The sequence below is a fragment of the Haliaeetus leucocephalus genome, unplaced genomic scaffold (assembly GCF_000737465.1).
Source record: "Haliaeetus leucocephalus isolate CR32 unplaced genomic scaffold, Haliaeetus_leucocephalus-4.0 Scaffold906, whole genome shotgun sequence".
Lineage (NCBI taxonomy): Eukaryota > Metazoa > Chordata > Aves > Accipitriformes > Accipitridae > Haliaeetus > Haliaeetus leucocephalus.
This window is the reverse complement of record NW_010973342.1, coordinates 1287207-1310915: the sequence shown is the minus strand read 5'-3', so window position 1 is coordinate 1310915 and position 23709 is coordinate 1287207. Positions and strand designations below refer to the sequence as shown.

General features: G+C 37.5%; 1 protein-coding gene across 9 annotated transcripts in view; it reads left to right on the top strand.

Annotated features, from left to right (window-relative positions):
• Positions 1-23709, top strand: part of JAKMIP1 (janus kinase and microtubule interacting protein 1) — a 161726-nt gene that overhangs the window by 57006 nt on the left and 81011 nt on the right. For 8 of the 9 annotated variants that reach the window (XM_010583472.1, XM_010583474.1, XM_010583479.1 and 5 more), the window contains one exon: positions 13576-13850. In XM_010583472.1, the coding sequence (XP_010581774.1) occupies positions 13722-13850 (129 nt within the window). In that variant the 5' untranslated portion in view covers positions 13576-13721. Of the gene's footprint in view, positions 1-1277; positions 1351-13575; positions 13851-23709 lie in introns of all 9 variants that reach the window. The other variant, XM_010583471.1, reaches the window with a different exon arrangement.

Genomic DNA, 23709 nt, shown 5'->3' with positions numbered 1-23709 from the left:
GTGCATAGCATTGTATAAATGTTGATTTTCAGGAGAATAGTTTTGAAGGACACTAATTATCTCAATACCTGAAACTTACCCATTCTGAAGGAAACCCATTCTGTGCACTTATACACATACTATATTTATACATATTTATGATTTATGTTAAGTATATTATGAGGATCTTTGTATTACAACTATTCTTAAGCAAAAACATATTTTAAAATGTGCCTTTATGTGTTTCCATGTTATAATCAGCTTGGACAATAACAATCAATTTCACTAGCTCAATACTGCAGTTCTACAATCAAGTACTCCAGGGTGGCGTAATGTATTATTTTGAGGAAACTTCTTTCTATCAGACTTTTGTTTAATTCATTGAGACCTTTCTACTCCTTTTCTGCCTTGTGTGATCTTTTTGCACATCCTATATTTTACATGAAATTTGGAGTCAGTGTGCCTGAAAAATGTTACGTACCAAAACACTTCCATCTCCCAGCTGAGTTCATTTTTATTTAGTGAGGCTGTGTTCTGTGTTTGTGTCAAGAGCTAAACTTTAGCACAAACTAGAAAGTCCACCTCAAGTTTGTTTGAAAAGTTACTTCAGGTGTGAACATATTTAGTAGAATCACATTTACTAACATTTCCTATTAAAATATATATTAGTAGCTCTTGTGTGTGCTGGTAATAGCAGGAAACAGAAATAAGGAAGGCAAAATATGGGGAAGAAAGAGTGTCTCATAGGACCATATGTGTAAGTATAGAAACTGAATTGAATAAAACTGAGCATCAGCCCAGCAATGCTAGTTAGCAATTACAACCCACCACAATGAAGGAAAAAAACCTTTCCAGTGAATATGCTCTCTTGGGTCTGGGTGGAGCTGAGTTGCATAAATACACTTCATGACTGCAGAATTGACCAACGGAGTTCTGATTTGTGTTGAAAAATTGCTTGCTCATCGGAGATGTTAATTTGAAGATACAGTGTTAGCACAGGGTACTAGGTGGTGTAATTTTCAGGTATTCTTCTAAGTTCTGTTTTATTCACTTTCTGTAAGCATTTTGATCTTGAAGAAATACATTTTGTCAGCTATGAAGTCTGAAATTTATTTCACTGATTGAATCTCTGTGATCCTCTTTACCTGAATTATTTTTAGATCTTGAGCCACTGCTTAGAGATTGTATCCAAACTAACAAACAGATGTATTAAGCATGTATTTTCTGGGAAAAACACCATATTATCAAAACCAGAAGTTTTACTGGCTATTGAAAATTTATCACGTTTATCTTTACAGTGCCCGGCCCTGGGGACAGTACTGGTTCATGATCCAGGAAGAATTCTCTCTATTTACACTTTAGGAAAGGGGGGTAAGAGAAGCTGACAATTCAAGTTTGTTAGAGTGTGACAGACTAGTATGTCTGAGAGGGATTCCTATGTAGACAGAATGATGGGTTTCGTAGGTGTGCTCTGAAGTCAGGACCATCAGGGATGCAAATCTGTATTTAGTCCTGAAGATGACCAAGATGGAAAATGTTGAAGGGTGGAGGGGATCAGAATTAATTAAATTGTTTGAATAGGAGAAAAAATTAAATTTGATTAGTTGGCAATCCCTGAACACAGTGCTTTCCAGGCTTGATAAGCATCTTTGCCACAACCCTGCTAGCCTGTGCACTACTTCTTGCTGTTAAAACCAAAGTAAAAGTTTGGGGGAGGTAAATAAATTCTGGTTGACTTATGTGAAATCTAGTTTAAAATTAAGAAAAGCAAAGGGGGACCAGGTGAGGGAATATACTGAGATGTAAATAACAAGTGTCCACTCTGTAGCAGAAACATTTCTATTGCTTCATTGAGGAGCTTGCATTTCTGTGTTGAGGAAAGATTTTATTGCCTTCTGGTTGTTTCAGACAAGAGGTGGAAAGGGATGCAAAAGAATTATAGTACTTTACTATGCTTCTGAACCTTAACCTGGTATTGTTTTGCCTTGGGGATCAGTTAGACTTTATTCCATCTATTCAACAGTGGTGGTTTAGTATTTCTGTGCTTTTCAGGAAACTGTGGAAAGCTGACTTCCTATCTTTCTCAAGTAAAAGAACTTGTGTTAAACTGCTTGCAAGAGTGCAGCTGTAACAGTTTCCTGCACAAGCATAATTTTCTATTTCCCCTGCCTTACATTTAGTGATCTATATATGAATGATTTTTTTAAAGTTAATAGAAGTCAATGAAAGAGTGGGAGCAGGGAAAAGGGGTTATGTTGCTGGTGGAGAGCACTTTCCAGGTGTGCTGGGTGTTATTACAACCCAAGAAAACAGACAAATTTCGTAATAGAAGGGCATTTCAATTAACTTGCAATGATCAATCTAAGATTTAAAAGTGGACCCTCTAGTTGAGACAGTGAAAGGAAACCCATTACCTAGCTATTTACTAGTGAAGACCTGCATTATCTCAAAGGAAACATCTAGTTACTTCCTATCCTTAATCCCTTACATTTGGGAAGTGTTAGTGAAGATCTTTATGATTTGATGTTTCCAGATTCCTACTGCTAAAAAAATAATAAATAGTATGTGTTTGTAGCATAGCCATTTGAATTGATATTCCCTGGGAGGGGGAAGAATATGGTCACACTTAAGAGCTCCCAGTTTTCACATTGTTCGCTGAAACAGGCAGCATTTCAGCATTTTCCCATTCATGTACAAGAGCAGGGTATGCAGGTAACAACTAAGTCTTGATTTGTGTGTAACTCTCAGCTTTCATCTCACTTTTATTTTTTCCTCTTCCTCTTCTGATATGCACTTCTCTTCCTTTCCTTTCTTCTGTGTTTGGGAGCTGGTGGTTGTGAGGAAAGAGCAGACAAACAGCACATAGGACTCTTATTTAGGCTAGTGATAAGAAGTGAGCTACATCACTGAGAAAATTAGATCTCTTCTTTTATTACAGCCTTCTTAAGCAGGCTCCATTCTGGTAGTCCATTGCCCAGGGTATATGCCTTCCACCACCCCCACTACCTCTTTTTTAAAAATTTTTTTTTCCCCTTCCTGTTTTGGAATCAGCTAATTAAAGTTTTGCTAGTATAGCTTTGCTATTTAAGAGGTGAAAAATTGTGGTGTTACTGCCATAGCTGTGCTAACCTTAACCTTAATGCAGAATCTTATTCAGAGATTCACCTGAAGTTTAGGGAGATAATGTGTGATGTGGAAAGAATAGTTCTTCTGGCAATGCCTATTTCCATGTTTTCCACTGAGTCTTCATTAAGACTAAGCGTGCCTGTAAAGTCACTGCCGGCACCCTAACTTTTGAGGCTTCCCTCTGCCACATCTTTTAGGGGATGAGGTGGGGAGAGGGACAGAACTGAATACTAAGATCAATTCATAGCAGAAATTATATGAATATGTATATATTTTTACACAACTGGACACAGACTTAGGATTGCTACTGTATCCTATATACATGATAATGCAACTTGAATAAAGATTTTGTTCATGGTCAAAGATGATTTACAGAACCATTTAGACCTTGCAGGGAATGGCCTCCTTTACAGGCACCATGGGAAGAAGGAGGCTGTGTTCATGAGGAATGAAACATAAATATCTTTCATTCAACCACAGGGACTCCTTTAAGCTTTAGGTGACACATCTTGGCCCCAACTTTACATAAACCACTGTGCCGTCTTCATGGTCTGCTCTCTGAAACAGTATACTGAAATGAAAACTTGGATTTCCCAGTGCAAGAAAAATGTTATATAGGTAAAAGGGCTAAGGATGTTTTCCTCAGAGTGAACAATAAATCACATTTCCCCTAAATGATCAAAACAGCCTGCCTATGAGAGCGTTCAGCAGTTTGAGATACACTGCTAGCAATGCTGTGCCCCCCATAAGTTGGATACCCCCATAAGTTGGATGCACAACTTGCTTACTAGAAAGCGCAAAACTGCGTGTACAAGTAATCTCTGTTCTGTGCCTAACCAATCTTTCAAATTTAGGAAGCTTTATTTCCATATATATGTGTGTGTATATATATATATATATTTGTGTGCGTTGTTTAATTTCTGAATTACAAAATACTTTAGGACAGTCTAATCACACTAATTGGGCAGCAATCAGTCTCATAGTCTATAGTGGCTTGTCACAGAGTTATTCTGGAGTTTTGTATTTATATCTAATAGCATGTTTCTCTCTTTTTAAGCTGAATTATGACCGAATGTGTTTTTGTTTTTTAACATTCTGAGGGATGCTATCCTTAAGTTGTGATTTTGATACATGTGTCTGGATAAAAGTCTTTTCTGCAAGACTTCATGGCTACCACATTCAACGCTAAGCATCTTCAGAAAGCACATTCATACTTCTCGTGGCCAACTTGCCAACAACCCTTCCAACAAGCCTGGCATGGTTTGAATCAAATTTGCTGGCAGTTACCAGAAGGATATTTTATTGGTAGTCTTCTCACGATGGTGAAACATTTTCAGTTTGTGGATATTGTAGGAGGGTTACACAAAGAAAGTCTTTAGTTCACAAAGTTTCTCCTCTGTGCTTTTCTTGTGCTTTGTCATGCTTGTCTCTGTCCTGTTTAAGCTGAGAAAGAAATGAAAGTTTGTCTCCAGGCTCTTGCTGTGTTAGTATCTAGCTGTGCATTTGACTGGCTGCTCCACTGCTCCCTTTCGGAATTTAGACAGTTGAGAGAGGAAAGAAGCTATTGTCCGGCTGAAATATCCAGTTTAAATATTTTATCCCAGGTGATTCAGTTGCATCAGCCAGTCACCAGAGTGACTTAAACTCTGTTAACTCCAGTGAACATTCACTGAAATATCAGTGCTTGAGATGCCAACGTTAGCTGGCTGATTATCAGAGCACTCTTACGAGAAAGTTAACAGATCTTGTGAGGGAATTGCAGTTTTGTGGGACACTAAATTTGATGATTCCTGCCAACTAACAATTGTAAACTCTTGCTAGGTTCTCATAAGCCTCGTTTCTCATAACCACTATTCAGTCTCTCACATTTTAATATTGTCCTCAGAATGTATTTCTGAGGTAGGCAAGTGTAATACCTGTTTTACTGAGAGGTTAAGTGATTTCTTCAAGGTTGTACAAGGAATCTTTGACAGAACCATAGATGGAACCAGAATCCATCAACCCTTACACCATGTGTTGCCCATAAAACAATCTTTATTATTATTATCCAGTTAGATTTGAAATTAGATTTGAATGTGGGGTGTCTTACTTCAAGAACATTGAAGTTGAGCAGGAGTCCTTGATAAAGCAATCAAACATAAATTTGAGGTCCTAAATTCCTAAGCGCAGGTAGGAACTTTGGGAGATTCTGTGACTTCAAAATTTAAGCAACAGCACTGCCAGGTCTGTAGTGTATATATTTATTTTGATCTCAGGAACCAAAGAACTTGGCTTTAAAAGTAGAGCATATTGGCATCTTTGGAAAAAATAAAGCACGTTCTTTTATCAGTCTTCCTATATTACTGGAATAAGCTGACATCTTCATTTTGGCTAAAAGTCCTGATTTTAATGAGAAGATTTGTCAAAGTTGAGCTTCCCCTTGGTAGTTGAGGAAGTTTTGTCATTAACCTGCTCAGTGTTATAACTTGATTGTGCTGACTGATATGCTCCTGCTGCTCTGCACATAGTGTAATTCTTCTGCAGTGGAGCAGTAAGGTGGGAATGTGGGCTGGCTGGCACAATATGAGGGAGCTTGCAGGTTTAGTAAAGGTGATTAATTGCACACAATAATTATTGAGATCAGCAGTAGTGGAATCGAATCATGCCACCTCTGTTTGCCTCCGTGGTCAGCTGGTAACTAGGTCACATCCAGATATGCCTTTTCTCTTCCTTACACCCACTTGACCTCTCAGGTCTGTCCTATTGATTTACAAAATAATAAAGTAAATATTCAACATTCAGTAAAGTGTTAGACTACCCTAGTTTTAGAGGTTCCACCTGTCTCTTGAGTCATCAATTTGGAATCTGAACATCTCACCCCAAGCCTGTCCATTGTCTTGCACATTTTCTACACAGCCGTCATCCCTGAATTTTTCATTTTTCCAGTTTCAGGTTTTAGCTATTCCCTTTACAATAAAAATAAAAATAAAAATAATAAAAATAATGATGGTTTTAGAAAAAAAAAAATCCAAAGGAACCTTCCTGCAAAAATCAGGTGAATAACTAAACAAAAGTGGTCCGGTATAATCTAAAAGCCTAAATTTGACAGGATGATTAATCTGTGGGGCATCAGTGAATAAAGATATTAGAATCTGTCTCTGTATTTGCCATTTCTCTAGTCCTAATTGGGAAATGCTACAACTTGCCCTTTCTTCCTGCTCCTGTTTTTGCCCTTAAATACTATGCTTTAAAGGGAGTGCTGCTCCTCAGGGAAGGCCCAGGGATCTCCCTGCATCACACCAGGGTACAATCAGAAGGAATTGGTACGGAGATCAGAGGCAGAGCTCTGCCTAGAGCTGCCGCTCTGGGGTTGCAGTTAACTCAGCACCCTGAAGGGCTCTAACTCTGTGGCAGAGCTGAGTTTGGAAAGGTTGTGGGGTGAGGGCTTTGTTTTATTATTTTAGTTGCATTTGAACTTTGCCTTTTTGTGCTGTCTTTTTTATTTTATCTGTGTCACAGGAGTGCTGTTGGTAGCAGTTTGTCTTTTAACAGGGGTAGTAGGGTGATATTAATGATTAATCCACAAAACAGTGCTACAAGTGAAATTAGGTAAATATTGAGACAGAATGATCATTCATTGAAGCCAATGAATATTTTTTCATTTACCGTAAGGGCCTGGGATCTAGCTCATCACTTCTCCAGAAGAGATTCAAATCAAGGTTTCTGTAACTCCTGGTATATTAAAGTGTTGTGTAGTGCAGAAAGGATGTTGCAGACTGCATCTGTGTAGGGTCTTGAAGGGGCCAGCTGAGCTGGAGGAGGTATGTGGCAACAGTGGTTTGGAGGAGATCTCGTTCACTTGCTCTCCTAGGGGCCTGTAGTGGAGTCAATTTTTTCCACCACTTTTCTGCACGAAGACTGTGTAATGCTGTATTGTAAGGCAGCTGTACTGGGCACTACACAGATCTCTCCAAACAAGCTGTGGTGTTGTGCAAACACATTTGTTGTGCATATTTGCCTCTGCTTTTTGTTCCCATCCCAAAATTTGTTATTTTGATGGTTCTCTGCTGTTCCAGTACCTTTGACCTCAGTAATTGTAGCAATTTGAGGAGATTATGGATTTCAGGATATCAGACAGGGGTCTCATATGAGAGGTTAGCATTTTTGCACCCGAAAGACTGCATTTCTGTTGTTACTTGGCAGTGGAATGGCAGTGACAATTGCCTGTAGTCACAGTAAATAGTCCAGCTGAAGTCACATTTTTGAACCAGTCCTTCAGTTGCCCTCCAAAGTAATCTATAAAGTCAGAGACCTGTTGTTCCTTTAAATACTTTTCCGTCATGCAACTACTCTGTGGTTCCTGTTCTAAATGGCTTGCAAGGATTGTTGAAGATACTGTCCCTTCTGTAAATAGCTTTAACACAGATTTTTAAAACTTCTATACTAATAAAGTCAAATTCATCTTGGTGACTAAATGCATTTGAGATTCCTTTCCTTCCCTCTGCCTTGTCCTCTTCAGCTCAAACATTCCCTTTTTTACTGCAAATTAACTTGTGATAATTTCTTGTAAATTTAGAGCTAGCTTTTTTTTTGGATGGGCTGCTTATGTCCTATGACTAGAATGAGGCCATTAATGTACTGGATGCTATCCAATGGCCTGCAGTAGTACCAATCAAAAATAATTATTCAGTGTTATATGGTTGTCTGCAGTAGGTATTCATATGTTTGAGGGTGTGTATATACAGTTTAAATGAGTTTGGTATAAATTTTTTTTTTTTCTGGTGTGCAGTGACTTAGAAACATATTTTAGTTGCATGTGTTTTAACAGATGCATACATGACACAGGCAACCAATTAACTGAAGCGAAAATAAATACATTGGTGAAATTCATTCCAAAGCTTGCCAAACGCTAGTTCTGTCAACTGCTCCATGAGGACCTGGAAGGCAGTGATTTGTGATGGGATGTTAAAACATGGGTACTGATTCCTGGGGGGAATGGGAATTTTCTGAAAGACTGGAGATAGAGAATCTCAGCAGATCACCTTTCCTGAGGTGCCATTGAAAAAATAACAGATGCAGTTACTGTCCTTGGCGAAGAGCTGACTGCCTTACAAATACTATGCTCATCTGAGGGTATCACCTGCTATGAACCTTCCGAGTGAGGTGTCATAAAAGCCTAATTCATGCTACATTGGAATCTCTACCAAGCAAAGAAGTTACCTCTGTTCAACTGTGCTCAACAGGATTATGTTACTATGAGCTCTTTCTGCAAAATAACAGTTAAAAATACTTAGACCTTCCTGGTGATTGCTTTCTGTATAGTTTGGACTATAGGTATATTGTTATTAAAGCAAGAATGTTTGAAGACTAGGCTGTGAATCTGCAAAAATGAATGTGGAGCTGTTGGTTAACAATAAAGATGGTTTTATTTTTATCCACCAAAAAATCAGAAGTGGCACTTACTTACAAATGCGTTCCACTGTAAGGAAACTATGCATTTCCCTAAGTGGGATAGGATTCAGAATAACCCTCAAAAGCTCTACTGTTATAGAAATAGATCTGTCTCTGTAGGTAGCTAACGAATGCGTATCTAAAATGTGACTAGTTTGCAATATACTCAGAAAATTATTCTTATAATTTGTGTTTGTATTTTTTGGCTAGGAAAAGTATTATTTTACATCCTGTAGAGATGCTTTTGCTTTTATCCATTCAGCCACGTTTTATTACATAGAACTGAGAATTGAAGCAGGAAATGTAGGTCATCTGAACCTTGTGAGAAATGCGCCTTGGGCATTGGGAGCTATGAATGTTGTCTTTCCCATACAGTCACTGGCTGATGATGACTGGTTTTTAAACTATAACATAGGTGAATTGACAGTTACTTCTGAAGTTAACATTGTACCTGTGTCCACTGCATTTACTATTGTTGGGTGCTAGGTAATGAAATTTATTTTAAACTTCCTGAATATTCAGAATTGTGCTGTACTAAGAACGTACTTACGTCTCATGTTCACAAGAGGGTTATGGGTAGTCCATAGCGGGCTCTTCAGTAGTACAAGAGAAAGGTTGAAGTAAAATGAAAAAACACTATGTGGAGGCAAAGTGTCTAGATGAAGAAGTGCTTTTTTTTTTTCCCCTGTACCTGTGTTTTTGCTTGGTGTTTCAGCTGAGATAACTCATTAACAACTTCACCTTCCAAAAATCATGTTGTAGGTGAATAACATTCAAGTCTGAATGAAGACTGGAATGCTGAATTTTGGGTGACACCATTTAGTAAATTCTTCTTGTTGCCATGTTATTTTTATCCATATTTATTACTTGAGTATATGGGTGTACTTACTATTCCTCTTAATTACTTTTTATTACTGTAAGACTTGCTCTCTGAAGATCTAACCCTCCACTTATTTTTGTGTGTTCAGTACAGAATCATGTTTAAAGACTTGCATTTCTTTAAAAGGCGTTATTTTTCACCAGAAACTATTAAGTTCCTTCTTTTCTTACTCTTAAGTAATCAAAATTCTTTGATACTACACTTCCACATTTTTTGCAGTAATTAATTTTTTTACTGTTATGTTTTATTGATATTTAATATCTAGAAGCATCACAGAGCAATTAATGACTTAGTTCTAGGCCTTACTTGCAAAAACTGGGGAAGAGACTGAGGTAGTGATAAAGTACATCCTTTAAATATGTAAAGCAAATAGAACAGAAATTGGAAGTTATGATTGGAACACTGTTCAGCTGTTTGATTTTCCAGATACCTTAGAAATTGAATGGATTTCCCAAAATGTCTAACACAAATAGAGTAATAATTTGTTAATCATGTTAAATATTTTGATCTCTCACATGCCAATCCCTCAAACTGTTGAACAGTTGTTTCAAATCCAATCAAGTTTATTTCTTTTGTTGTTGTTCTTTTTCTTGAATTACAAGTGCCCCTATACCTAGCAAGTAAAGTGAGACATTTGGTACATTCCAGAGACTGCTGACAAGGTGACTTGTGATTTAGAATCCACTACTCTTTCCTATCCTTTTTTTTTTTTTGTGAAATATAAAATATATTCAAATGATCTTTAGGTTTGCAATAAGTGCATAGAACTCACAGCGCAGGAAGTGGCTATTTTTATTCATGGAGTGATTGTGGGACTGTATTGTGGTGGCTTTGTGAACTTGCCTCTCAACTGACATATCGTGAGTTAATAAATAGGTTGTTGGTTGAAGCTTCTGAGTCAGTAAAGTAAAATTTTGTCAGAGTAGAATATTTTTTCCTTCTTTTTTCTCATTGTGTTTACAAGTTTAATTTTTTTATTTTATTTTTTTAATCCTGACCTTTATCCAAACAGTAAATGTGAGTAGTCAACTAGAAGGGAATCTAGGCACTCACTGGTTCTAACCCTTTCATTCGGGAATCAAGATGCGTGCTCTTCTGCTGTAGCCCTTATGTGTCTGTGCTTTGTGCCTCTCTGAGTATATAGAGAGACTTTGTGTTGCCATAGTTCCTGCTTTTGAAATAGATAGGCTGGAAGATGTATCTAGGGAAGAGTAAAAATGGAAATGTTTCTATGCCCACCAATGCAGGTTGATGGGTTGTGGGGTTTGTTTTTTGTTTTGGTTTGGGGTTTTGGGTTTTTTTGGTTGGTTTGGGTTTTTTTCTTAATGCCTGTAAAAGAAGAGGGTGATTTTCTTCAGGTTGTGGGTCTAAGCTTTTATTTTACCTGAAAGGTACAATTTTAAACTGTTGGAAGTTACAGGAAAAAGATTGAGAACAATGTTTTGAGATTCCCATTTTTTAAAATTCTAAAGAGTACTTCAAAGAGTTGTGCTGAATTCTTTATTTTTAAGGCTAATTTAAGTGTTACAGGTAATTTGAACAGCTTTAAATAATGCATATTATATTTAGACCCCCACATTTTCAAAGGTAGACAACAGCATTAATCTGGTACCTTACCGTAGGACCTGGTTTGTTAAAGGGTTTGAGTGATGGTGACTCTGGGATAGAACATGATATCTGCAGTCATTGAGAGTTATACATGACCAGGACTTCAGAGACAGGCCATCCCCTGAAGTGCATAAATATAAGTTAAGATGTTCATATTGAATGGTCTAGTATCTTCATAATATGCTTGGGAACATGGTACGGTCAGGAGAGATTATTGTTTCTGAAAAAAGTATATGTGGTAATTTCAAAACACTCCACATTTCAAATCTTTTTTGGTTCTCTGGATGTCATGTATATCCACATCAAGCACAGTTGCCTCACTTTCTTGTTTTACTGATGGAGAAGCAAACATGTCTTATCACTTAAATGTTCTTTATTCCAAGCTGTAATTGAGATGGGGGTGGGGATGGGAGAATCTGATGAGGTTAAAATTCATGTAGCCAGGCCAGTGAGGGATGTTTTTGGTTTCCTTACTTTAGTTAATCATCTACTGAATTAAATCTATATAATCTGGCTGCATCAGGAATTTTTTTTTAGTAAGGATTTCAAGAATAATTCCTCAATTGTATCTGCATACCCCAGATAGCCTTTGAGATAAAGAACAATTCATTTCCCCTACCACCATTGTAAGCATTGTGGAATTATTATAGATTGGATTTGCACGTCTATGTTATGTTAGATTTTCTTTACGAATTGACCAGGGAAATAACACTAGCAACTGATTTTGAATTCAAATTTTCCATACAGTTAAGGATTTTGGATGAAATATATTGATTAGTTTTTAGGTTTAGTCTTTAGCATCATAGAAACTCCATAGATTAATAGCATGATATTCCTTTATTAAGAACAATAATTCCTCTTTTCTTCTACTCACTGAAGAGTTCTTTTTTTCAAGTTACTGGAAGAATATTGCTAATTTATTTTTCTTGAATCAACAGTTATGGGTAAAATCAGAGTAGCACCGGTGTTTATGTGTTTTGTAAGGTAGGTTTGAAACATAAAATTAAAATTTAACTAAACTTCCTGGGTTTTCATAAATTATATTTTTAAAATGCTCACTATAATGAATTTAAGGCACAGGTTAAATTATATTGCATAGGATAAATTGATAGGTTATTAAGTTTGGAAGGAAAGGCATCTGATATTACAAAGGAAAACAATGATTTCACTTAAGTTACTTTAGCAAATAATTGGTATAGTTGGTCTTTTTTCAATGGCTTTTTATAAATGAAGGAACTGCATGGGAATATTGTCAAACAGATTGAGACCTGGTGTCCTGAATTCTGGTCACATTTTGTCTGATTTGACCTGTCATTTTGAGCAAGATATTTAACTCCTTGGTTTCTGTTTACCAGTCCTTAAAGAGGACAATAAAACTGATGTATTTAGTTGAACTTACCAAATGATGTACACACCCAGGGTATTAGTTGTTAACCCCTTAGAAAGTATGTGCTAAAGAATGCATGTGATTTTCATTCTAATAAAATTTCTAAAATAACACCCAGGCAGAGGTAGGTTGCAAAGGGCAACTTACTGTTTGAAGGCAATTTGGTAGCAATTTTCTTGGAAATACAATACTCCAGGGATGTAGTTCAGTATTAAAGTAAGAACCTCCCTGCTTTGTTGGCAATTTAATGATGAAAATTATGCGTATCTTTAAAATGAGCAGAGGATGTCAGTTTGGGAACTAATTCAGCATTGATAGCACTTGTTGCTCAGTTTGTTCTTGTGGAGCACCAGGTCATTCTTAGAGGAGAGCAGAGAGGAAAAAAAGCCACAGATTAAGCTTCTATAACTACTCATGAAGGAAACTAATTGTGGGATTTCCTAATTATTGGAATTAGGGTTCTTTGTCTGCTATTGATATTCTCCTTGAATATTACATAAAGCTGATTTAAATACTTGAATACTCTTTAAGCTTAGAGGCATGCCGGTGAATAAAAATGAAGTTGAATACCTTCACGTTTTGATTAGAGCATTTCAAACAGTATCAACCCTGAGCATAACCAGTTCATATATATGATATTTTTAAGAAGTATTTTTAAAATGTTTTTCCAGTTTTGTGATACCTCTTCCATATATCCTGATGCTATGAGACTCAGTGATAATTATGAATAGTACAATTATGAATTATAACTGATACATTGAGAAGCGCTTTCTTCTTACTACAGGAAAGAAACTATTTCCACTGAAACACCACCAGCTTCAGTTAATTTATGGTTCTCTCTGTGCCTTTTGGGAATCCTGAGCATGGTCCAAGTCAGGCATTGAATAAGATATGATTTCTGTTTTTATATGCTGTATTTATCATAGCTGTAAAGAGTTTTATTTCTGTGGACAGCAGATTAGAGTGGATAGGGTTTAGATAAGATGATGAAATATTGTGTAACTTCTTCTTTTCTGATCTATTTCTTTCAAAGTTTAGTACACTATGCAATATAGTATATACCACAAGGAAGTACAGCATGCTTTAAGACTGGATGTCAAGTCAGATGTTCAATTCTGCTCAATGCTGTAGCCTAATTCTGTTCCCACTACTTTGTTTCTTCCAGGACATGAGAGACTGCTCCTACGATGGCAGAGATCTGTGTGAAAAATTTTGTTGAATACTACATGACTCTTAAATGCTAAAAGCAGAAGGCACTAGCCAGTAGCTCAGTGTGGAGCAAAAAATTTATTTTAAACTTCAAAAATAATTATGTCAAAGAAAAGTCGTGCCAAGGGAGAGAAGTCCGACATGGAGATTGAAGCCCTGCAAGCTGCTAATGAGGAGCTACGTACTAAACTAACCAACATCCAGATAGAATTTCAGCAAGAAAAAAGCAAGGTATTTGCCTGTCTGTATTTTGTGATCCTTCTTCTTAACAGTAGCACTGTTAGAAACGAGCAGAATCTCAAACTAGTTCACTACTAAAATGCGTTAAACTTAAGAAAAATATGTGACAAAGTGAAATCAGAAGAACTGCTGATGAACTGAAATTGGTGCCAACTATTTTAAATAATGTGCAAAAGGAAGTAAATATCCCCAAACATCCAGTCACTGAAATCTGCAGTCACAGCAATACAAATGGCACTAGCTTAGTGTAACTTAAAGGCAACAGAGGAATTTTGTGTTTGATCTTAGCACTGAAAACTGCATGTTGTAAAAAGAAATGTCTTCAAAGTCAAACATCAGCACCATATTCAAAGCATGTCACTTTAAATACCTATGGAGAATGTAAATCAACTGGAAATCATCTGTGTAGGAGTCCTGTTTTGATTTGCTGAGGTTATGTGTGCCATTGCTCTGAGCTGTTCAATGATGCATCATTGCTAATGAAACAGATCCATCAATATTTGTCTATCATCTCACACATGTTCAACAGGTATTGAGGAGAAATTGTTCATTCATGAAGTACATATATATGTATAAAGATTAGCATTTACTTTTGTATATCTCTGTAGCAATTTAAAATATGGACAAGCCAATAAGGTTATTTCTACTCTATTAGTTTATTAATCTCAGTTGGTACATTTGACTTTGCACAAGACAGTCCTGGAGATGAATCCACGTGGAGATGGATTTAGCTGTGTTTGTTTGGTGATATTGTAGTTGCAAGAGTCTCAAGGACTTCCCAGCGGAACAAGTATGCACTGAAAACGTGTTCACTTTATATAACATAGCTTTGTTCTAGCCTTGTTTCTTTATAACGGTGTAAAATTTGGAACAGCTGAATAATAATATTCCTGTATGTTCTAGTTTCTTTAACAGCCTTGTGTGATACTCAGCTTTGAATGGTCTTATTTTTCATATTTTAATTAAAAAGCAAACAAACCCCCCCCTACAAATGTAATCTTCAGAATTTATTTCTTACAGAGGAAAAAAAACCAAGAAAGCCTTAATCCTTGTTTGACTGATACAATAGGTTCAGTATATATCAGCCAACTAAATTTGTGTTGCCTTGGAAATTTTTATTGTTCGCAGACTAAAGCAAAAAGTCATATTTCTTAAGGGTCAGCAGTATTGATGAGTGAACAGAAAAGTCAAATTTTTTTGCTGTTAGCTTCCTCATCCAAGTTCTCCCACTCTTTTTTTGTTATAATGAGAATAAATTACAAAACGAGAGTGGCACAAACTACTTCTGCTTCTTAAAACCACACACCATGAAACTTACTAGTGGCTGATACCCTCTAAAATTGAACTTTACCAGCTGATAAATTGCATTATTTCATTGTCATTTTTAGTGTCTCAGTGCTTCTGTTTGGAAAGAGACTTGTGAGCTGATGGTACATTACGTTTACATTAGTAAATTTTTCTTTTTAGTTATTTTGTCTTATTTCCTATTTTGTTCTGTATCACTTTTTATATAGATATACAGATGTGAATCTTATTATAATCTTTTAACTGCATTAAAGACAGTACATAATTATAAAGTTATCTTATACCTTGGACAGAAGAATGAATTAATTTTGAATGTTTAAATTGCTCAGAATCTAAAAAAATCTACAAGATTACACAAACACTAAGAAGAGTTTAGTCCTGATATGCTTCCAAGTTTGATGCTGTAATAGTGTCAAGTTTAACTCCGGTTCAACTAAGAATAAAGTGTAGCTACAAGACCATGACAGCTGTAGGAACATGTTCTAGAACTAGTCTGCTGATTTACCTATATCCAGTCTGGTAAGAGTTGCTTCAGTTTGGTTGCCTGTTCATCATTCTACAATTTGAGAAGTTCATATTTTCTGGAGTACTGAGGTTGTTATAGGACGCACATCTGTGTATTGTGCAAAATACATGTGCAGAGAAATGAGTGGGCTTCCATACGTAATGCGTAGGTGAATAACAAAGAGGAAATTACAGCCAGAGTGCTCTAAAATCCTACTAAATATAAAGTGCAGTCCATAGTAAATCCTGCAGCTTGTTGGAGTTCATTTCTGGGAGGATGAGGGGGAAGAGGTCTTCAGCCTCTTTCCCACATCTTCACTGTGGTGTTTGCCCCAAGTCATTTAACTAGAATTGAGCCGTGTAGTTTATTTCCCACCATCAGGGCAACAGCCTGCTCTCTGTCTGTGCAGCAGTTATATGGGATGCCTTGACTGACAAGATGAGTAAATTAAAGCCATAGAGATTTTTTCCTCTTTAGGCTGTAGCTTAAAAATAAGTAACAAAACCAACAGAAATTACGGCTTTGTATCAGAAAAGTAAAACCACTGTGCCTAGAGAATTCTAAATAAATTAGATGGCTTTATTGGCACAGAGGTAAGAGGGAATGTATTGAAGCTGCTAGAGAGACAGCTCTGTGGCCTGTGGGACATAAACTGTATTAGGAAAGGTAACAAACTCTTGTGGGGCCAATTAATTTAATTTAATTCTCCTAAACTATTTTGTCCCTCATGTATATGCCTATATTAATGGTTTATCTGAGGAAGAACATTCTAATTGATGAGAGACATCACAAATGGAAATTAGTCTTAATGTACTTCTGCCTGCAAAATACTGTTTTCTCTGAAATAAAGTTTTACGCAAGAGACGTCCAAAACTTTGTGCGTATTTTCGCAGTTCACTTTGTTTAATTTGTTGTTGAGCCATTTAAAGTAATTTCTCCTGTAAAATTGTTCCCCTCCATGCTTATGCAATACCTGATCCAAAACTGGTATGTTTGCAGTGCTTTGAGTGTGCATCGCTGTGGATCTTGCTGGTGGTGTTCTGGGCCTCTGGCAGAGGATTCATTTATGTTGCCAAAGGGGTGAAGCAAAAGTTGTGGCCCTGTCTTAGTTCCCTTTTACTGCCTTTTGTTTTGGGAACACTTGTGTGATGTGTTTGGGCAGCCTGTTGATATGTAGCTTGTCCTCCTGGGGTTGTAGGTTTGCTGCCATCTATGGAGAGGCTGCAGAAGGAAATGCATGAGCTGAACATGGGCTCACACACTGCCCTCTCTCTGCTAGTGGAAAGGTTTGGTTGGAAGATGTCCAGAATTTCGGTATCAAGTAACAAAAAGAGTTGACCGAAGCACAAAAATTATACTTATTTTTAACATGAATGGAGGCAGGACTCGCTCTAACTGAACCTCAAAGTCCGACGCAGTAAGCACAAGGAGGCGCAGTGAATGAGCGTGGTCTTGGAAATCAGAGTCAAAAAAATGTGAATCAGCTCAGTGGTTTTATAAATGCCTGTGCTGAGATCTGTGAATATTTAGGAACAAGCACTACAAAGTACCTATTCCTACTGAGAGGGTTAGTAAACGTTAGAAGATAGTCTTCCAATACTTCGCGTAATATTTTGTTCTTGATAGCAAGGTGTTATAGTGTTTGCTGTCACTATTGCTCCAGCTTCACTGAGTTCTGCTGTTGCTTTTAAATATCCATATTCTGCTTGTGACTGTACATTTATAGAGTTGAGATCACAACACATCTAGGAGTTAGGATAAATGAGATGTTTCAACTCAGTTGCTACTGTATCACCTCACAATTTTAGATTGATTTTGTAAGGCCTCATACTTTTCCTAGATTTCTTTGGGGTTTTTGAGCTTTCACATCAGGTGTTGAATCTGTGTGTAACAGTGATTCCTTATAAACTGAAAAAAAATGTATTTATTTTCACTATGTGAAAATAAATTAAAAAAAAAAGAGATAGCATGTCATACTGTCAAAACAGCTTTATTTATGGAAAAGAGTTATGGTCAGTATGTATGGAAGAACTCTAAATACAGCTGTTGATTTGAGAATCCAGACATACTGAATATATATATAAATGAATGTTATTCCTGTCTGCTATGTATGGAATAAGAAAGGAGCCTGTTAACTTACTGAACTATAAGGAGTGTACTGAAAAGCAAGGAGGCACTAAGGTATTGTAATTGGGAATGAAACATGGCAGCTGTCTTGGAGCAGGGAAATGGATCAAGTATTGGTAAAACCATATATAGTTACTCCTACCACTACTAACTGGGATTAAAAGGAAACACATCCCTTTCGCTAGGTTGTTTACTGACAGCAGTTGAAGGGTGTTTGAATTCAGCTGTTCTCTATGCTTGATATAATAATGTAAATTTTCATTACTTAACAAAATCACTGAAACGAGAGAATTTTGGGCATCTGTCAAGCATTGGACAGTAAATAACAAAGTTACTAAGAATAAACGTGGCAGTGTTACTTCAATCAGAATTCAAAATTATTAAATTAGTGTCTATGCTAGACATGATAATGCAGTTTCTAACCTGGGTAAAACAGATACTGGAGAGGAGTGAGACATAATCATTGCTTAATATCTGTCTGATGATTAATTTGGAAGAATCAACAAGAAAGTATGATAATTAAACCTTTTAGATGGTATCATGTTGGAAGAGGTTGACAGAAAACACAGTGGAAGAGTTCTTAAAAAACTCTGATGTTACAATGTGATATGCGGGAAAATTCTACTCAGAACTGTAGTAGAACCTTTAAAATTAATGTACCTTATAAAATTATGTATCTAAACTATTTAAATCTGGAATAAAAGGACAATGACTGGGGTCTTCAGAAGTTTTTAGGGGATTCAAATATAGCACAGGGAAAAGAGATAAGTTTCATATATGCAGATATGAACAGAAACACATTTTCTGTGATCCTTTGATACTGTCACATAATCTTCAGAGTTTAGGTTAAAAGATTATCAGAACTGGAAATGTTTGAGGCAAGAAAGATTGCAGTAGATGTGGTGCCTTGATTTTTTAATTTATTCTTTTTAAAGAGTTTTTTAAAATTCATTTGCTACTGGAAATGGACATGCAAGAAGAGGATATTTATGAAAGTGGTCTGAATAAAGAGGGAACACAGAAGGCTTTTTGCTTTGGAGAAGGAACAATGAGTGAGATCATAGATAAATGAAGCAAGCAGTAGAGGCTTGCTACCGGACTGGGAAAATAGTGACTGAGTGTACTGGTTTTGGCTGGGATAGAGTTAAATTTCTTCACAGTAGCTAGTATGGGGCTATGTTTTGGATTTGTGCTGAAAACAGTGTTGATAACCCAGAGATGTTTTCGTTACTGCTGAGCAGTGCTCACACAGAGTCCAGGCCTTTTCTGCTTCTCACACCTCCCTGCCATGGAGCAGGCTGGGGGGGCACAGGGAGTTGGGAGGGGACACAGCCGGACAGCTGACCCCAACTGACCAAAGGGATATTCCAGACCGTAGGACGTCATGCTCAGCAATAAAACTAGGGGGAAAGTTGGCTGAAGACCGCTGCTCAGGGACTGGCGGGGCATCAGTTGGTTCGTGGTGACCAGTTGTTTTCATTTGCATCACTTGTCTTTCTTGGGTTTTATTCCCCTCCCCCCCCCTTTTTCCTTAAAATTTAAAGAAAATATTATTATTTCTTTTTAATTATTAAACTGTTTTTATCTCAGCCTATGAGTTTCCTTCTCACTTTTACCCTTCCAATTCTTCCCCCAGCCCACTGCGTGGGGGTGGAGTGAGTGAGCAGCTGTGTGGCGCTCAGTTGCTGGCTGGGGTTAAACCACATAACTGAGCAGTGAGTACAAGTTCCATCAAAGCAACGTGTGATATGGTGGAGTCATGCCTGACTGCTGCTTCTGCCATTTCTAAGCTCTTATTAGAGGAGAAGGAGATTCAGCGAAGTGGTTGCCTGAAAGCAGAATTTTGTTCATTTTAGCACAGAGGTCTTGCAATCTGGTTGATGGATAATTTCTTCTTGACACACCAATCAGTTCAAATATTTATCAGCCTTTCATGTTGAGCGTCTTCATCTTTTTGTTCTGACATTAGCCTGTTGCACAGTAATTTTCTCTAGCTACAAGGTATATCACTATGCCATGTCACTTCCAAGTAGGAGCTTCAGGTGTCCAGCAGTTATGAGTCATCCAGTGCCCTAAGACTGAGTGAGTAGTCTCTGATATGGAGACCAAAGTGTGAGTTTGTGTTTGGGGGACATTGATTACTGCTGCTGTTCCTACTCGGCTCCCCACTGGAGCAGTGGGTGGAGAGCCTTTCAGAGACTCAGCTTTTGTGGTTGCTTCCCCTCCTCATCCTTGAACACCATACCAGTGTAGACATATTACAGTTGATCCAGGCAGATCTACAGATCTCCTGGATGAATCTTTTAGACCTGATACACACCCCCCCCACCCCCCCCAAAGTGGATTTCTGATATGACCAGAGACTGCAAAGCTGATTTCCTTTCCAATTTCAATATCAGCCCTTTTTAGCTTATGATCAGGAAAAGATCAGGCAAACAAAGCCGCTTCACTGGAGGTGACACCTACAGTTTTGACGTGATTGATGCGGGTGCCAAATACCTATTCATGAAGAGCTTTCCCAGTGGCCTAGCAACAGCTCATTAGTCTTCAGATACTCAGTTAAACACCTTGACCCTGGCGCTGCTGAAGGAAGATTGCTAGGAAGGCAACAATACCTCCCTTTTCTAGCCAGCTGTGGGGTGGAAGGTGTGTACTCAAAGGAAGCATTTCTTTGCTGCCTGGAGAAACATAAGGGAAGGAGAAAAGCAAGAACTGTACAGGATTTACCTGCCAAACTCGAATTTCAGAAGGATATAGCAAGTTGATTAAGTATGTCTGGTTACAACCTGGTAATACTAGTGTTTTCCTGTCCAATTTAGAGTAAATTGAGTTGGCTCTAAATATGGAGCAATGAAACCTTGTGTTACCCTGGAGAAGAGATGTTTCAGAGCACTTTGCAGAAGGTACTCAGGAATGTTCAACATCAGGCCCAGAATAATCTATTAAAATTTGTTGAAATTCTTCAAATTAGCGTGATTGGAGCAGGCTTAAGCTGCGGTTACTGTTGAATTTGTGTGTACAGGGACATACCAAAAAGAGAAGGCAAGAGATAATTATTACTTTTACTGATTTTGGTATTTTGTCCCTTGTCATTTTACTGGAAATGAGGTCTGTATTAAAAAATGGTTCTTTTCTACACACTTTCCAGAATAACACATTCGGATTGCTCTACTCTGTTGCAGAGAAGAAATTTTTCAAGATACTGCTGTAGATGTTGCTGCAATTAGTGGAGCCATATTTAGTCGCACAGTATGATAGATAAATTTGCCAACTTTTTTTTACTTCTTGTCCTTTTACTTACAGTTAGATGATCACTTTAATTTAAAAAAAAAGCAAGGAAAACTCAGATTTTTAAGAAAAGTGTAAAAAAATGCTGCTGAATATGTTCTTTCTCTTCCAAATATCAGTTCATATTAGACTATGTGACCCTGCTTTTGAATGTAAAAAAGTATTGGGGAACATTTCTGGCAATGGGAGTATCCCTGTGGAGTTAAACTAGAGTGTACGAAAACTGCTCAGCCTATATGAAAACAAACGTGAGTCAACAATGTGGTCTAGAGGCAAGGAAGGCTGATGGTATCCTGGGCTGCATTAGACAAAGCATTGGCAGCAGTTGGAGGGAGGGGATCCTTCCCCTCTGCTCAGCACTGGTGAGGCCACATCTGGAGTGCTGGGTCCAGTGCTGGGCTCCCCAGTACGAGAGAGACATGGACAGGCTGGATCAAATCCAGTGAAGCGCTATGAAAATGGTGAGTGGCTTAGAGCACCTGATGTGCAAGGAAAGGCTGAGAGAGCTGGGACTGTTTAGGCTGGAGAAGAGAAAGCTTGGAAGGACATTATCAATGTGTATAGATACCTGATAAAGAATAAAGACAGAGCCAGACAATCTCAGTGGTGCCCAGTGAAAGGAGAGGAGGCAGTGGGCATAAACTGAAATAGAAGAAATACCATTTAAATGTAAGAGTCATGTGTGGGGGGGAGGGTGTTTATTTGTTTATTTGGTTTTGGTTTTGCTTTTTACTGTGAGATGGTTGAACAGTGCAACAGGTTGCTCAGGCAGATTGTGAAGGCCATGTCCTTGGAAATATTAAAAATCTAACTGGACATTGTCTAGAGCATCTTGCTCTGGTTGACAGCAGGGCTGGACTAGATGACCTCTGGAGATTCTTTCCAACCTCAGCTATTCTATGACTCTATATTCCCTAACTCCAAGCACAAGTTATCTAAGTACAGTTCAATTAATTTTTGAAAAGCTAGTGTAGATGCAGTAATATTTTTAAACGGAAGATCAGGAAACATCTACCTTTTTTTTTCCTTTCCCTTGAAGCTTGCAAATATTTAAAAGGTAAATTTCTTTAGCGTAATTTAAATAGTAGAGTTTCCAAGGTCATTACAGAAAGATGTAAGATTTTCTTCCCAGCATGTGGTTTGCATTGTGCTGTACAACCTACTGCGTAACTGAGGTTTTGAATTTGGAATTGCATTGCGCAAACCATTGTGGAAGTGTTAAACGTTGTCCAGTTAATTCCTTCTTGGAATCCATGAGGAGTGGGCGAGGGGGATTGAATAGAGGTAGGCAAATAGAGAGCTTGTCAGGAAAGGAAACTCATTACTTAACACAAACAAACAAACAAAAAACTTCAAAAGTTTGTTCTTAGTTGTTGCAGAAGCTAAAATCTAGACTGAACTCTGCAAATCATGACAAGTGCCTTGTATCTTGGGTTGCTTTTACAGATATGTCGTGTGTGTCCCCACCCCTCAATATTTGACTATTATGTTGCTAAAAATGGGGCCATGTTAGGGCTGCCTTTTTCATAGTCACCTCTTTGGTTGCTTATGTCTACAGCAATCTTGCCTAAGTGAATGATTTTTAATGGTATGATCCAATGCACACTGAAATTTTAATAGAAAGGATGCTGTTGGCTGGACAATAGATTACACTATAAGTGTGCTTAAATAGGAGTAGAGTTTACATATATTTTAGAAAAAGCAAAACATGCAGACTTCTTTTGTTCTTTTTGAAAGAAAGGTGCCATTGCATTTGGTTTTTAAAATAAACAGTAGCATCTTTGCTTGTTGGCCTCACCCCTAGTAACCTCCCTTTTTCACAGTTGGCAATAAATTGCCTACCATAACCTGAGTTCCTGGCAAAAAGCTGTGTGGAGAGTATTCCCCCCGCCCCCCAAGTGATTGACTGTTGTGCCACAAATAAAAAATATCTGCATTTAAATCCAAGAGAAAAAACATGAGGTAGTCCTTAGTAAGTTCCTACCATAACATTTTTATTGGGGCGGTGGTTCAGTAGCACTTGGAACCATATATGGGTTAATAGGTTATTGCCTTTTAGGAAATGCATGATTTTAAAATTATGTCATTGACTCTAGTTTATAAAAGTGAACTATTAGATTTCTGTCTCAAGTGTGCAAAGTATCTTGTCAAAGAAAACAACAGCAGATGCAAATACACTGTGATAATATAATTGTATTGTTTTAAAGAAAATCCTTCTTTTGGGCACTGTTCAGACATAAGAAAGGGAAGAAGCAGTGATGTTTGGCATTATTATTCCAAGAAGCTAGCTTCTGCTTTGCAACAGTGTTGTATCAATGTGCACCGATTCTTAAAGATTTAATTTAGAAAGGCAGAAAATACCTGTTTTATTCGTGCCCTGATATCCTGCCTGATTTTCTTTCCCTATTGGCTTCATTTCTTGGTTATGCTTCATATTCTGCCTATGAACAGAACAGCTTTCTTCATTAAAAAAAAAAAAAGAGTGCTGGAAATTAAAAAAAGACAAATTGCTTTAAAGTTCCTTTTGAAACTGAGACTTAGGCATATGGGAAAATGCCACACTACTATTTTCATTCAGTCAGTTGCTCTGGAAGCCAGACGTGTGCAGATCTGCATAGTGTGCGG